The sequence below is a fragment of the Macrobrachium rosenbergii genome, chromosome 43 (genome assembly GCF_040412425.1).
Source record: "Macrobrachium rosenbergii isolate ZJJX-2024 chromosome 43, ASM4041242v1, whole genome shotgun sequence".
Lineage (NCBI taxonomy): Eukaryota > Metazoa > Arthropoda > Malacostraca > Decapoda > Palaemonidae > Macrobrachium > Macrobrachium rosenbergii.
In genome coordinates this window covers 42,754,125-42,770,769 of record NC_089783.1, presented here as the reverse complement: position 1 = coordinate 42,770,769, position 16,645 = coordinate 42,754,125, and the positions used below count along the sequence as shown (strand labels likewise).

At 35.4% G+C, this 16,645-nt stretch overlaps 1 protein-coding gene across 5 annotated transcripts in view; it reads right to left on the bottom strand.

Moving 5' to 3' along the window:
* Positions 1–16,645, bottom strand: part of LOC136828815 (centrosomal protein of 135 kDa-like) — a 317,906-nt gene that overhangs the window by 2,723 nt on the left and 298,538 nt on the right. For 4 of the 5 annotated variants that reach the window (XM_067087050.1, XM_067087047.1, XM_067087052.1 and 1 more), the window contains 6 exons: positions 14,801–14,926; positions 13,982–14,135; positions 10,599–10,775; positions 8,445–8,621; positions 7,478–7,657; positions 3,301–4,270 (listed from right to left, as the gene is read on the bottom strand). In XM_067087050.1, the coding sequence (XP_066943151.1) occupies positions 3,314–4,270; positions 7,478–7,657; positions 8,445–8,621; positions 10,599–10,775; positions 13,982–14,135; positions 14,801–14,926 (1,771 nt within the window). In that variant the 3' untranslated portion in view covers positions 3,301–3,313. The remainder of the gene's footprint in view (positions 1–3,300; positions 4,271–7,477; positions 7,658–8,444; positions 8,622–10,598; positions 10,776–13,981; positions 14,136–14,800; positions 14,927–16,645) is intronic. The other variant, XM_067087051.1, reaches the window with a different exon arrangement.

Genomic DNA, 16,645 nt, shown 5'->3' with positions numbered 1-16,645 from the left:
ACATTTCACCACATTACTGTCAACCTTCAGGACTACCTGCCTAAGCCACTGGGATACTGTGTTCCTCAAAGTGCTTTTTGAATTGTCCTGTGGAAATATCCTGGTGTTGTCACTCTTTAGCTTTGGTTCCTGATGGGTAGTGTTGGATGGACCTCACTAGACAAAGCAGAAGATTCTCCTTGTTACTTACAAAAGACAGTGAAGGATGCTGTTGAATGGTCTGGGCAACTTGTCATTTGGGTCTTCATTACAAAGTCAAGTGCAAAAGACAACCCCAATGATGTCCAGCCTCTAGCTTGCAAAATTTTCCAGAAAGCACAAATCTCATTAACTTATATCAACAATGAAAATTTCAGTACAAAACCATCTTCAGTTTTAGGTCTGGCAGTAAAGCCTACTGAAGTGATATGTACGTAGGCAACTTGGTAAGGTTCTTCGGGACCACAGAAATAGTGAAGTCAACTGGATTAATCTCCTTTTCATTACACTTGTTGCAGAATTGGCTCCACTTGACCTGTTAAAGGTTAGTTGGTTGAAGTCCCAAAGGATCCTGAGATGGCTGCAGCTGCCTCCTCTGAAAAACCTCTACCAATGATACCTTGCTGAGCTCCATGCAAGGAGCTGCAGTATTTCAAGATTTCTGTGAAATATGGAGAAGCGTGGTGATTTGAGTAGATCTTAAAGGTTGGTAGCTTCCTGGGATTGTCTACCCAAATGGATAGATCTGAACACAACTACACACATTCCTAGGCAACTGAAGCTTAACTATTACCTGTCTGATGAGACTAGGTGGCCCTAAGATTGCATCACTACCTCTTCCTCCAAAAAATCACAAATCCATTAAGTACTGTATTGTAATTATTATAAGAACAAGCTAGAAACTAACAATGAATATAATTATGCAAAACAAAATACATAAATGTGTGATTAACTGACATGGGCATACAAAAAGCAGAAGAAATGCTCTAGGCATAACAGAATTCTGCTAGCTTCTCTAAGCAAAATATTAGTCACTAAGTAATAACAGTAAGAGTCATTTCAAGTCCAAGGAACTCAGGTTATCATAATTAAGACAGTTATTTCCAGTCCAAGGAACTCAGGTTATCATAATTGAGGCAAAACCACCACCAAGATAAGGAAATGAAGGATAAGATAGGCCAAAACGAAAAAAAAGAAATAAAAATCAATGAAGGAAAAGCAAAAATCAATTAAGTTTGAGGGAGAAAATAATCAACTGGTTTGTTAAGACTCAGACATGCATGGTACGACCACTTCCTGTCAATAGAGGGACTTGGGAACCTGAATGTGCAGACAGCAAACTGGACTCTTCTCTTTCATGAGTGTGTCTAGAAAGGAAGCTGACACATTTGCAGGCAAGTCATAAAGTGATGGGTAGTTAGTGCCAATATGACTAACATAACACTGGAACTTGGAGGCAAAGGAAGATGTACTGGCATAGTGGAAAGAAAAGGGATTTTGACAATGGAAAAATCTATTTCTGGGGGAAGACCTGTGTCACCCAGTGAAATTGGTTCCAATTAGCACATTTCTAGGTATAAGACTGCTGTATATACCAGAGAAAAAAGCTAAGTAGAATGCTGGAGTTACTACCTCCAGTTCGATCATCTTAAACAGATGTCGATATATACCAGGGGTGAGCTATTACGCTTCCACAGGCCTTCGTCCAATAGACTTCTCAATTCTCAAAGTCCCAAATTGGATGAGCCGTTACACACTTGTAACCCAGAATACTCACCCGACCGCCAAGTAGGCTGAGATTGCTATTAAAATAGCTTGATATGCTGTGACTGCATAAGGGCCTCCGCCAGTGAAGTACCTCAACTTTTGCTACATGTAATCCCCTCGGTAACAGGATTGACTAATTGGTTTTGAGTGGAAGGTCTATATACAGCCAATATTGGCAGTTAGCAAGGCTTATTTTGGATAAAGAACTTATATTTATAGAAGAACAGACAAACTATGTATAATTTTCATATAGATTTTCTGCACATTATTATTTGCAAGCATATCATTTTCTATCTCAAGCACTTGATATCCATTTATGAGAATTTGCTAAAACTGTAATCTCCACCCTCTGTAAACATAACAATGGGTGTTTTTATCTATATTAACAAAAGTCCTTAAATATATAATGAAAATCAATTGAATAAGTAAAGTTTTCCAAGATTTGATCCTGTGACATGTGATAATAGATATTGGGTTCGGTCCAGATATCCTCCTGTGAGAGTCATTATTTTGTGCCACACTATTTGAATTACTTTTTTGGGAAAATTTTCAAATCACTTGAATGAGCCATAAATGACTTATGGCAACGCTCACACCACAGCTCAGTGATACGAGGAAGAATATTCTCTCTTGAGATTTCACTGGGGAAGGTACTACATCTCCCCATCCCAGTACAGTATATCTCGTATATATTTGCCCATAAATATAATCAGGGACTGCTACTGGTTTTAGTTTTTATCTTTTACAATATTATGTCAGCTGTAATTGTAATTTTGCAAAATAAAGTACAAAAAATGTTAGAAAGAACATGTGTCACTCGCTAAAGGTTACTACATCTTCCATCCCAGTACATCTTGTATATATTAATACACAAATATACTGTACTCAGGGATTGTTGCTGGTTCTTCTCTTTTATGATATTATGAGAGGTAGAATTGTAATTTTGCAAAATAGAGTAAAAAAAATATTAGAAAGAACATGTTTAACTCACAAAAGTTAGCTAGTATTTTCACAAGTGTTTCAATTTCCCGTGGAAAGTACATAAAATTTTTTAGAACGTCTTTCTTATACCATGTGCATTTGCATATCTTCCTCTTTCCATTGATGTAGTTTTTTTTTTTTTCAAAATTGGCTAACCTTAAAGTTTGCCTAGTCTCAGGGTTTTGTTAACATGCATTTAATTTTGCCTTTAAGGGTTAATGAATGTTTCATGCAATCCTTACCTACAGCAATGCCTTTTATGATTAATATATTGAACAGGTACATAAATTATAGTTGCAAACTACTTTGACTGCAATAATGGATTTGATAAAAATTGGTCTAATGTAAGGCACACATGTTTACATCATAAACTTGAAAAAAATACAAATGTATATATTTAAACAAGACTTACTATGATTTAAAATATATAATAAACTATAATTAAAAAGCTATGAAAACAGCACATATCTGCAGCCACATTTTCAATACTGCAATACAGTACTCAAAGTGCCATAAAGCATACTACTGCTACTACTACTACTACTACTATTTAAGCGATTAAAAAATAATTACCCACTAAATAACATCAACCCCAGCTGTCTGATTCTCCACTTGTTCCATGTTTACTTAGTCTTGGTCTTGATTCTTTGGGACGGACACTTGGGACTGCCTCTTGTCCTTCAGTTTCTCTACCATGAGAGGACTCAACTGGTGTTTGAAAATGAGAAGAAGAACTGGCTTGGGAATGAGCTGAAGGAACCCTTTGAGAAATATATGCATAAGGTCCTCTGGTGAGTGAAGCTGCAGATTGTTCATGAACTTTGGGAGATCTTGCTGAGCTACGTAAATCTGACCTACTCCCATGTGTTACTCGGCTGTAAGCAGCAGGTGACTTCTGAACTGAATCCAGACTGGCTGCTTTTCTGTGTAACTGTGATGCATTGCTTCCAAAAGCCAGTCTCCATGGTTCTGTGTGTGAATCAGAACTGCTGGAAATAGCTTGACTCCTCTCAAGTCCTGTGTCAGAGGAAGAGCTATGAACAGCAGTTGCATGCGCTTTACTAAAACTATCATGTCTTTCTATGTTTGAAGCCTCTTGTGACACTGATTGTGATGTTTCAGACCTACTAGGTACTCTGGACCCAGAAATAGGCTGAGGTTCTGATGGTGATTCTACTTGAGCAGGTGGCCTTTGACCCACTTGGGGTCCTACAGGTGGTGATGTTACACTTGCAGGTTTTGCAGGCTTTACAGCTCCCTCAGTAGCAACAACTGATGCTGATGGTGGCGATGCTATCTTAGTAGGGTGTCGTGGTCCCTCTGAGGTAGCAACTGATACAGAACCAATAGCATCTAATGCACTATTAATATACTGGTATTTCTGTACCCTGCGTAACTCCTGTGAAGCTCTTTCCCTTTCAAATCTCTCCTCAGTGAGATCACGTCGAAAGCGTTCTACATCAGATTCTAACTGCACCACTCTACTTCTTAATCTTTTGCATTCTGATGTTTCATCATCTAATTGCTGCTGAACTTCAGAAATCTGAAAATAATACCAAACAACATTTTAAAAATAAATACCACTAACAGAACTTCAGGCAATGGTCATGGTGAGAAAAGAAAAACCTATGGTATTGATAAAATAACTGTGGAGCATTATGTATTTAAATTAGTATTTATACATTTAATATGCAGTATGTATTAGAAATGCTCATACTTTTAAGATCACATTATAAGAGGAGAGCAACAGGTACAATTAAAAGTATTCCGGAGAAAGATCCAAAATAGATTTGTACATTTATTAGGCACATTTTAATGAAAGTGAACGAGCCATACACCAATTATCATAAATATTATGGAGAACAGAGTCACACTTGTACACTAACAATAGCAAAAATTTAAAACATCATGCCTGAAAGAGAAAATTAAGCATGGTAGTGAGTTTTGAACATTTACTTGAGATACCTGATGCTTAGTACATGATATGATAAAATTTCTAATTCACAAGCAGCTTGTTTTTTTGGACAAACACATTTGTTCTGTAATGCTGCAATCAAATTAGACGAAATAGGGTGGTTGAAAAAATACTGTACAGTAATTGTTTTAGGACATATTTTAAGCTTTATTTAATGTAGTTGGAGGGTGAGCATAATGAAGGATTTTATAGTAAAATCAACACATCTCACTCTATCTGCATGGGTGACAAGTAAGAAAAATCACTGGTTTGATGACTGCCTCCTTGTTAAATAAGCCTAGTGTCGAGGGATTACGTCATGCAGCATGTAGACGCATTCAAAATTATATGTACAAATTAGTTTGCACTACCTGGAAATGGAAGAAATGTACTGGGACAGGAGCAATTAAGTCATGTATTAGGCTTAAAAAACATTCTGATATTTTGTAACATTCAAGCCAAGTTTTACAATAATGGCACAGTACTACAGTGTTTGATGTCTCAATGAATCTGAGAAGTTATTTTTCTCTAGATGAAAACAAGACTGTAATATGGGTAGTGAAGAGAGAAAATTTTACTTTAAAAATTACCATATTAGATACATTCTCATCCAACACAAATAGATCTATAATATTCAAAACACAGTAGTCATTTGGCATAAAGTATTTAACATCTTCTAAGATGAAAACAACTGCTATAACTCATATATTGATAGATAGTCCCAGAAGACTACAGCAACTGAATAGGACAGTTAAGTGATGTTCCTTGCAGTAAGCTACCACCCTGACTACCTTGACCAGATGTAAAATTACCAACTACTGTATATGCAGTTTGAGAATTAAATTTGTCATTTTACTAATTTAATTTGCTTCCTTAGGGTAATTAATGACTCCCACTTGTCTGTTACATCAAAACATCTAATACTTTTCTATAGTCATTACTCAATAGAAGGTGCTCGAACTCCAGATGTTTCATGTCGATTGGTTTCCTATCTTTCCTTGTTTACAATGGAAAGCTGTTGTGTACAGATCTGTCTAATAATAACCCTCCCCTTCCATTCAATGTCAATAACCGTATCCAACAGATTACCCAACGATGTTTTCTTGTAATTCATGACATTTATCAGTCTCTCATCCTCAGAAAATGTCTCCCTGTATTATGGGAGTGGAAAGCCCTTGAAGCATTTCAAGCTAAAGCATCATTAAATATTTATTGTACCAAAGGCTTCCTGAACACCTGCCCAACTACCTTGCTCTAATTTTCACCTCATTTAAGAACAAGTTTTTTAAGAAACGCTACAAGTCTATAAATGACATGGTGATCTCTTTCAACTGCTAGAATGCACAACTAATAATATTTCTTCAGAAGTAACCAGTCTCCTATCATTAACATTTTCAATTATGCAAGCATAATTTTCTTCTATAAAAACAGTAGAAACTAACAACTAAAATGTAATTCTCCTATGCAGGTGATGTTTTACATCAAGAGGGCCTTAGCTGTTGCTCACAGCCCACAGGTTAATTGCTATAATTGAGTCCAAGTCCACAATTCCCAAACATAAGTCCAAGTCCATGTAATCTGAGGCCAAGACTAAGTCCAAGGCCAACTCTCAGTCTAAGCATAGGATTAGATCTTTCAAGTTTACTTGAGGTGATGCTGTAGGCCAAAATTTAGTGGGCTTGAGCTGGCCTCAGCCAAAGTACTGTAGATGAGACTTCAAGGTTTGAGACAGAGTCCATGTCTGAGTTCAGGCAAAAGCCAGAGGAACCTGGCCTCCAAGGCTCCAGCACCATATTTTAACTATTGGTACTTAAAAATATCTTCACATTGCAAGATGAATTCAGTCATACATGTTAATTTCAGTTCCGTGGTCTTTCATTTCATTTCAACAGACTTAAATTTAGGGCCAACATTAGCAAAGGCAAAACTGTTGTTCACCCTTCCTGTGAAATAGACACTTGTGACTTCAAGTGGCCAAGGTTGATTGCGGTAGGTGTTGCAATCAACTTTATATTAGCAGCAGCAGGTGAAGCCAGATATAAATAACCTGTGTCCTGGATATGCATAAGCAGCCTTCATTTTATTGCTTCTTATCAGCTGAGCCCATCAATTAAAATACAGTAGCTCCTTCACTCACTAGAAAACAAGAAACTTAGAGGGGCACTCAGAGAACACTGTACAGTACATTTCTAAACGTAATTTTTTAGCTGTCAACTTTGTATGTCTAAAATGGTAACAGTTGGAGGAAATAAAATAGAATTCTATTTCAACAGGGCTGGACATTTAAGAGAAATGTGAAGAGCTGCTTGGCTTCCTAATATTCCCTTCCACTTTTATGCTACCCTCCAGCTCTTTGATGCCAGTTTAAGACTACTGCATAGTGAAATGCAATTTTACATTTGTGTACAAATATATGTGCCTTTACAGTGTACTAGAATTTTTGTTTTACGTATGTTTCCATTTATAACACTTATTTATTTTTATAACCTACAATGTATTCATATGCAACTATCAACTTAAAATTCCATGATGAAGTACAAAGCATTATAAAAATAAAAAATCATGAAGGAATAAATGTAGCAGTATATTACTGTGCAATAAATTATTGTAAATGCTAAAAAATGTAAACTTACATTCTGAATGCCTGATGTGGACCTTCTTACTTTTTCATAAAGGAAAACTATTCATTGAAGGGTGAAAAGTAACAAAAGAAGCTCTCTGGCCTACCCTGTCCATTTCTTGGAGACTTCAATCACAAATTATCATCACAGATTTCCTATAAAAACAACACATTACCTTTCTCTGCAACTGATTTTTCTCTACTTCTAACTGTTTCATTGTAGCCTCACTTGACCACTCGGCTCGACGTTTTTCATTTAGCATTTCTTCCATTGATCTCACAGTAGAACGCTCACCATTTAATTGTGACGACAAAGCCTCAAATCTTTGCTCTAATGCTCTCTTTTGTGACAGAACCTGTGAAAAAATAATTGGATATAAAACTTACGTAAAGGACACTAGTAAATAAATATGGGGTTTTGCAGTTTGTTCAGTCTGTCTCATTACAGTATGCTATTATAAATCCAGCAACTATACATTACATAATATTTTCTCTTAACAATAGTATCTTTGGTAATCAAATTTGCCTAATATGGGCATTCTTGTTTTTATAATTTATGTGCGTGACTGTGCATTTATCTAAGATCAGTGGCAACTGCTGTTTTACTGACCACTCACCTATCCTCTCTTGTACTGCCATCTTTGTTAATTCAGTAATGGATTTTGTTACAACAGGAGGACACACCCTAACCTGTCTGTTAAGGGTGGGACCAGTGGGGAAAAATGCTTGTGTTGTGTTACCATTAATAAGATTTTATTACATCGGGAGGACACGCCCTAACCTGTCTGTTAAGGGTAGGTACCAGTGGGAAAAATGCTTGTGTTGTGTTGTGTTGCCATTAATAAGATTTGTTACATCAGGAGGACACACCCTAACCTGTCTGTTAAGGGTAGGTACCAGTTGGAAAAATGCTTGTGTTGCCATTAATAAGATTTGTTACATTAAGAGGACACACCCTAACCTGTCTGTTAAAGGTAGGTACCAGTGGGAAAAATGCTTGTGTTGTGTTGCCATTAATAAATGAAATCTTGTACTGTATTACTTTTAGTCAGTCATAAGACAACTACAGCATTTTGTTTATGCAATCCCTCATGATGAATAAGGTATGACTACACTACATGTCTCAACATTCGATGAATTAACCTGTTCTAGAGTTCCAGTCAGACGAGCAACTTCACCTTCTGCCTGCCCTTTCTTCATGTCAAGTTTCTGCACAAGCTCTCTGGTGTTTATAAGGTCTTTTTCAACATTATATTTTGCTTCTTCAAGTTTGTGGCATGATTCTTCCAGTGCATCACACTTTTGGCTGGCTTCCATCATCTGAAAATAAAAAGAAATTAGGACTCCAATAATGTAACAAATACAACCTGAGAAGCTTTCACTGGATGCAAGACTAATGGCACAATTAAAACAATGTTTTTGAGGTTGATAATACAGCACAAGTTTACAACAACAATATTTGGTGATGAATCATCACTGTTTGTTGGTGAAACAATACAATATCAGTTCTTGGCAAAAGACATTAAATTCTTCTCACTATGTAGCATACCTCTAGGCCTTTGTTCGCAATACTGTATAATCTATTATTTCTATCTCGCCATAATTAACCAGGATTGCTACAACTTTCCGTTACATACAACACATTAATGATAAAACATTAACGTACATAATGTAACAGTTAAATAATTATTAAAGTCATCTGGTTATTCTAGTCTATCACTGGCATGGTGACATCTCGTTCAGCACAAATGATTTATAAACTGATGAGCCACATTTTGAAACAAAAGCAAAATACTAGACCTACCAAACTGACACTGTGACTGCATCGTATTAATGGTGAGCTATCAGAGACACACACCTTGCTACTTACAAATTTACCTGTTTCGTTGTTAAAAGTGATGATTGGGGTGAATTTAATGTTTGCAAAGTAATTCTATATTTTTTATGATATTACACTGCTTTATCTGAGCATGAATAAATAATGGTCTCCAGCATTAGGGAGTGATAAACCTAAATCTAAGGAACAAGTTGATAAGGAATATCAAGCTATATGTTTTTAGCATGCATGAGCCCTGAAATGATTCCTCCTTACTTTATAACACAGCATCAAGGCTTTTGAGGTTTCAACATAGCTGTCAAGGCTTCCCAGACAGACAAAAAGTGAACATCATTCAAAATTCAACTGCAGAGTCACTTAATTTACAATGACATGTCATTTAATGAGATTTTTAATCTTCCATTTTGAACCTTTGCTTTTGTGTTCTATTTTTTTAATATGCCAAAATTAAGCACATGTACACTGCTTTAAAATGACCCCAGAGGGAGTACCAAATTATGAATATTAATTTCACAGAGTGAACAAAGAAATATTTCACCTTCATAGGCTCTGGGACTGACATGGCTCACACAGACCTAGTGACCGAAAAGGTTAAAAGGTGCGCCATTTAAAATGTCATATAATATTGCAGTTTTACACAAAAGATCTTGGAACTACAAAAAGTTTATACTGTATAATGTCTCATAATAATAATAATAGTTTTACCCTCTGTTACCTATAAAAGGAACATTTCTTAAAGATAAGAATAAGATGTGTCAAGTTACCAATTACTCTTAAACTTTACAATAATGTTTATGTAAATAAATTTTACTTGAGAATAAATAAAACTCATCAAACACAAGCAATCTGAGTTATTTTTATCATCTTTATTTCTATGGCCTTTCAGTTTTACATTCTTGCTTTATATACTTCTCATTCATGCCCACAATATCTTCAATTCTTTGAAGGGGTCCACCACTACCTTGGTGTCTAGTAAGGTGGTTTTAGTTTTTGTGACATTAAAATTTTCACAAAATTAATAATTAAATTTTTTTCATGAAACAAACTAATTTAGAAGTCTTTTAATGAGCTTTTATTTCCTTAGGGGTCCCTGCTTTGGCATTTGTTATTCAATATATAACTTGAAATTAGTGTTTTGATGAGAAAATTTCTACTCTTTATGGATAAACTGATAACAAGAAATAAAAGAGATATGAACAGGCCATTTTAGCTGATTGTAAAACAACAAAACAAGGAACTGGAGAAGAGATTTGAAGGGGGTAATGTGTATTCTAGAAGAGCACATGGAACTGACAGAGAAGTAAGCATGTTCTTAACCCCAAATGCGGATGAGCCATTTTCAACTTCGATATATATTCAGTGACAACTTATGTCATGTGGGCCCTTTTTCCCCAAAAAAAAAAAAGAATATTTCTGGAACTCAAGGTTTTATTGCCATTTAGTTCCAGCGGTTAAAGTACCTGACCAATAATCTGCTCTCGATCTTCTTTGAATTTAGCCACCATTTCTTCCATTTTTGTTAATTCTTGCTCTCTTGCAGTTATGCTCTCCTCTAAGCTTGCATTTAAAGACTTTAGAGATGACACAGCTTCATTCAAGTTAAGGTACTGCTTCTTGAGGGATGACTGTTCAGAGTCCTGAAGTTAGAAAAAATTAGAATATTATAAAAGAATTAGATTTGAAAGCAGGATTTGTACGAAGACCACATAATGTATCTAGCAAAAACTAATACTGCAAAGCACAATTACATTTAATCATAATTTCAAGATGATGGAAATTTATCATTAGTGAAAGCCAGCTAATGAAGAAAGACAGGGGACATTAAAACAGAAGAAACTAGAAAAATGAAACTAAATTGCTGCATATGAAGCACAGTAAATTACTGCATTGCAATGTGATAACACTAGAAATATGACCTTGAACTTCTATTAATTGTGTCAAGTAAAGCATGCAAAATAATCAGTGATAAAGTTAACTAAGATTATTTTTTTTTATTAATTTACTTTTCTTTACTGAATATACTGTAGAATATTAGCCATATTCAAAGCAGAATGATTGAACTGTACTCTACTATAAATAACAAAACAAGATGCACTCTCACATGTACAAACATATCTAATGACAAAACATTCTAGATTTAGAACACCTGATACATGCTTCCATCTGAAGTTTGTAACCTTTCCATTCAGATGCCGTTGCGCTAAATTAGAATATCTCAAGAATGGTTTAAAGCTATTACTTTTGCTTGCATAGTACCACACTAGGAAAGGGGAGATAGAATAAGTAACAGGATGCCAAAATAAGAAAGAAAAAAAAATTAAGAAAAGATAATGTGCATCTAAATATATCTCATATATAATGATAAGTGTTCTTCTCCTAACAATCGTTTTATCAGATAAAACTGTACTACAGAATAATATGAAAGCATCACTATAAAATCTTCTTTTATCAGGTGATGGCAATTTTCTTTCGTCTACTTTAAACATAGGTTACGAAATCCCAAAAGTGCTAAATGAACAGCATCTGATACATGATGCCTATAACGTTCATACGTATGCCAATATAGGTCTTAGAAAACATACAAGTCATGCATTCTAAATTAATCTGTCTTTATACTGGTGATTTTCAAATTCATATAATATGCTTTTTAAGCTGATGTACATCAAAGTCACTGAAATAAAAGATAACTAACAACCATTTTATTGAAGAAATGGAAACAGTTTCATATAAACAAGATGAAATTGATAATGTTCTCCAAAGGCAATTAAGGTTTTAATGAGGAAGGGTTGTTCTTAAACTGCATCCCTTAATCGATACTGAAAACTGTGTAAGGGTGGAAGGTAAATGTAAATAGGCATTAGTCTCAAACTGTTCAGTTCAGTTGATAAATGAAGGTTTTGCATTTTCAATTGCACCTCTTTACTTTTCTGATCCATTCCACTCATGTAGGTTTCTTTCCCCTTTCTTCCATAAGTAGTAAAGAAAATCCTTTCTTTTCTTTATGCTTTCATTCATACTAAGATCGCTTTCAATGATTTTCTTCTCTTCTTTACTCTTCATTTAACCCACTGCAGTTTACCAGGAAATCAGCCAAGTCTTCATTCTCAGCACCAAAAAGTCTACTTGCTAGTTCGCCTTCTTGGTGCTTCTTTCTACCATTCAACCTTAGCCAGTTTGTCTTTACCCTGTACATTATTTTAGAAGCTGGTCTATCAACATAGAACGCTTCTTTTCCATTCCCTTCTCTTCTACATGTATTACCTTACCTGTAATCTCTTCATTTCTTAGTCTCTTGAAGCTTCTTTCACCCAGCATCGTGCCTTTCATTAACCTACCCCTAGCTATCCTAAAGTCTGCCAAACACTTCGAATCACAAGAGCGGAGCGAATGAGCAATTCCCGTGTTGATAAACACGAATTTATATTCATGAGTTTAAAACTGACCATAAAAACACATAAGACTTTTGATATTTCTTTGGAAACCTAATTGTTTTCATAAAAACAAGGAGATAAGGCATCATTTACCAGAGCTCCCAAATCTCAAGTTTCTGTGACACGTGGTCGGCATAAGGTCTTTAGAACGTCAGTGGTCACTTTATTGGCTTAATCTCTAACCAATAATCTTAAAGAAGTGTCGCAATCATAATGCCATTGTGATATGGCAGTGTGGATAGCCAAAGCAGAGCCAATACAGTAAATGACAGGTCTCGGGTAAAACCATAAACAAGGGATTATTGTTAAGCGAAAGATTTAAATGGCTAAATAGATCTGGCTGCACTGTTGTCCTTACCTGGCCAAACCCAAGCGATCTTAGTGTTTGACAGACTATAGCCCTCATTTCTAACATTCCTTTGAAACCTTTAGTATTTTGTAGCAATCTTTTGTTATTCGTTTTTGGTATGTCACCCATTGATGTCCCATACAGTATTAGTGGCACTTTATGATATATTTTTGCTATTAATGAGTATGTCAAGTTATCGAGTTTCTGTGCTTTCCCCATCATTTTGTTCTTTTATTTCATAACCAAATTTCTCCTCTTTCTATTTCTATCCCTGAATAGTTTTTTCTCTCCCAGTTTGTCTTTATCTTGTAGATCACTTTTTTTTTTTATTTCTAACTCTGTCATTACAAACCTCCATTAGTATTTATAGATTTCATTTAACAATTATTAAGCCATCATATGCAAAGAAGAGAGCATATTTCTGTTATTTCATTTTCTAAACATTTTCCTTTACTATCTACTTCTTCTAATTTCTTATACAGTACATTTTTAATAAGAATATAGTTGTTGAAACCAGGCATGTTGCTTTTAACCACTCATTATTTATGGTCCTTTTTTAATTTCAAAACCCATAGCAGTTTTTGTTATATCGCCACCTTAAATATCTACTGTTACGTCAGTTATTTATTACAGTATTTTATATTATTTCCGCCCTTCTAATATTTTTGTCTCACATCACACAGTGAAGATGCGTACAATATACTAAATACTCTACTTTAGTAAAGTAATAAAGCTGAACTATTCAACAACGTATACAGATACTGTATTTCTTGAAAATATAGGAACCTCCTCATGAAAACCCCATATTTTTCTGATTTCCTTTTGCTTAAGCATAATCATGCATGCTTGTGCAATATATGTAAATAATGCAGGAACAGACTCCTGAAAAGAAATGCAGCGTGCAAAATGGTAAGAAAACTTATAATAACGAAATAGCAAAATACAGTCCAACATAAATAAGAGGGGTATGTACCAAATCTAAAATAAAAAAAAAAAAAAAAAAAATTGGGAAGGGATTTAGATTTTTTTTTTCCAGAAAATATACACAAACCCTCCGAACAACCTTGGAAGCCATTAAGTGAGTCATCTCTTCCAGCGTTCGACAATATTCCTGGGCTTTCCTCTTGAAGTTGTCCTTTGATGTTTGGCACTTTTCCAGCTCCTCCCGAAGGTTTTTGTAACTCTCCATCAGCCCGGCTACTTCTTTCTGAAGACGCCTGAGAGGGGTACAGTTAGACGATTGCTTAGCTTAGCATAAAAACTGCCCCGCTCAGTTTGAGGGGCGAAGGCACAGAAAGGAAGTATATATGGGGAAGTGGAGCACACAGTAGAGGGAGATCCTACTCATATTTCTGTAATGTTCTGAGTCTTTTATCAGGGTAACGAAGCCCTATGAACTTACTTGCTCACAGCTTTCTTTTCCTACATTTTACGCTTTCAAAACTACAGCGTCAGTGCAAGTATCCAAATGATCAGTGCTTTTGTAAAAATCTAACCTCATAATTCTCTGAGGACCAATTAACTGAACAACATTATGGCACATAAATCTACAAAATGAAAATTCAGCAAGTAATTCTTACAGAAAGAGTGAAAGTAATGAATGAATTTTTCTACTAGCATAATCACCGCTTCTAAGAGGAGATATCTATCTTCTTTAAAAAATAAATAAATACATAAAATCTGCCCCAAATCTACGTCTAATAAAAAAAAAAGGAATAGAATTCGCCAAACACTTGTCAAATTCTTAAATCAAAACTTCTCTAGGAAAACGCAACCTACTATTTCAGCATTTACATTGCAAATATTCATCGCAATACAAAAGATGAAATATCTCCCTAATGACCAGTTGTGGGAAAGCAATCAGAGGCATTCTCCAACTCACAGAATCTCCTTGTTGGCATTATCCCTGACGATAGTGATGGCAGCCAGGTCTTGCTCCAGTCTTTGTGAACGGCGCTCCTCGCCCTGGTACCTCCGTTCTTCTGCTGACACGGCTGACAAAGCAGCACTGAAAAAAAAGGAAGGTAATAAATTCGCATTAAAGTAATAATAATAATAATAATAATAATAATAATAATAATAATAATAATAATAATAATAATAATAATAATAATAATAATAATAATAATAATAATACAGGAAGTCACTGAAATATAAGAAATATATTTTAGGTGATTGGCATGGCATCTTAGTTCCAAGCTGGGTTCTCAGCGTCCTTAGGTTTAATCAAAATAATTCGCTCACAAGGTCCAAGCTGATACAAGTACAGTAGTAGTCATTCCAAAACTTCTAGAAAACGCGCACGAGCACTTCCACATAAAAAAAAACTAAACTACAGTATTTAAACTTCAAGTTACGATATTCAAACATTAAGAATATGGAGAACCAACTTTTCTAACGACAGACTGAACAGGCAGCGAATGCCTACTCTAGAACATGTGTGTGCGTGTTCTCATACATACATACATACACACGCACACACACATATATATAATGTATGACGAAAAATGGCCTGGACACGAGAAAAACTTCATTACTCCTGTTGTTTATTGTGTATGTGAATTATATCATTTGTAAAAATGAAGGGTTCATGATGATTAAGTGTTCAATATACGGCTGTTTAGGTCTACAAATTTAAACAATCGTAAATCTTTAGACTGCGCTATTTTAGAAGCCAGACTATATTATCAATGTGGTATATGCGGTTCTAAATGTCAGCTGGTTTTCATCGCTTTTTTATAAGAGGAATTACTTCAGGCATTGCTCTCAAAAGCATTTGGATTTTGTGCAGCCTTACAGAAACTTCGGATGTGAAGTAAACTGAATTTGGATACAGTGTTGTTAACACTACTTACATCCGCAATGCAATGTCGTTGTGATAAAAAACAAAGATGGCCATCCAGGTAAATGATTTTCCTGCCCGGAACAACCACTCCTTAAATTACAAAGCAATGCCATTATTTATATTATATAATTATAGTCAGATTCGAGCTTGCGAGGACCGTAGGTATCACGGGGATACTTGAAATTTGCGGGTTATGTTCCTCCCCAATTGTCTTATTGATAGGAATGTAAAATTAACTTTATTTTTAATACGATTGTATTTAAAAATGTTTCTACACGAAGTGTTGGCCCTCCACTTACCAGCAAGACCTGTGGAATGGGGTTGCTAGCCTTGTAACAAAACCTTCTAAGCCAAAGTTGTGACTCACTGCATTCAACTAACTAATGATGAAATAAGACCTTCTCTGGATTGTAAATTTGGGTATGTGAGAAAAAATCCGAAAGCATTACGAGGACTGCTCGTCAGGGAAACATGATGAGGACAGTGGTCCTCGTAAAGCTTTGGATTTTAAGGCTATTTTCAACAATATACCAAGATTTACCGTCAAAACCCTCATTTTATCCTCATCTGTAAAGAACATGATTGTTCCTCATATACATCAATCGACTAATCATCAGCTATTTCATTCAATGTTTAGGTCAAATGGTGCACAATGGAATTTAACAGCTCGGTTGGGCTCACTCATAAACCGAACCAGGTCTTTCTCGCTGGAAGGCGAGCATCCTAACCACTACTCCACTGGGCTACGAAGACCCATTATACATAAAGCCAGTGATGAGAGTGGATGGCCTCGGGCTGGACAATTTAAATAAAATTACTTTGACCAATGAAACCGTAGTCAAAGTAACATTAACTAGTCGACCTGTAAGTTAGCTCTCATAC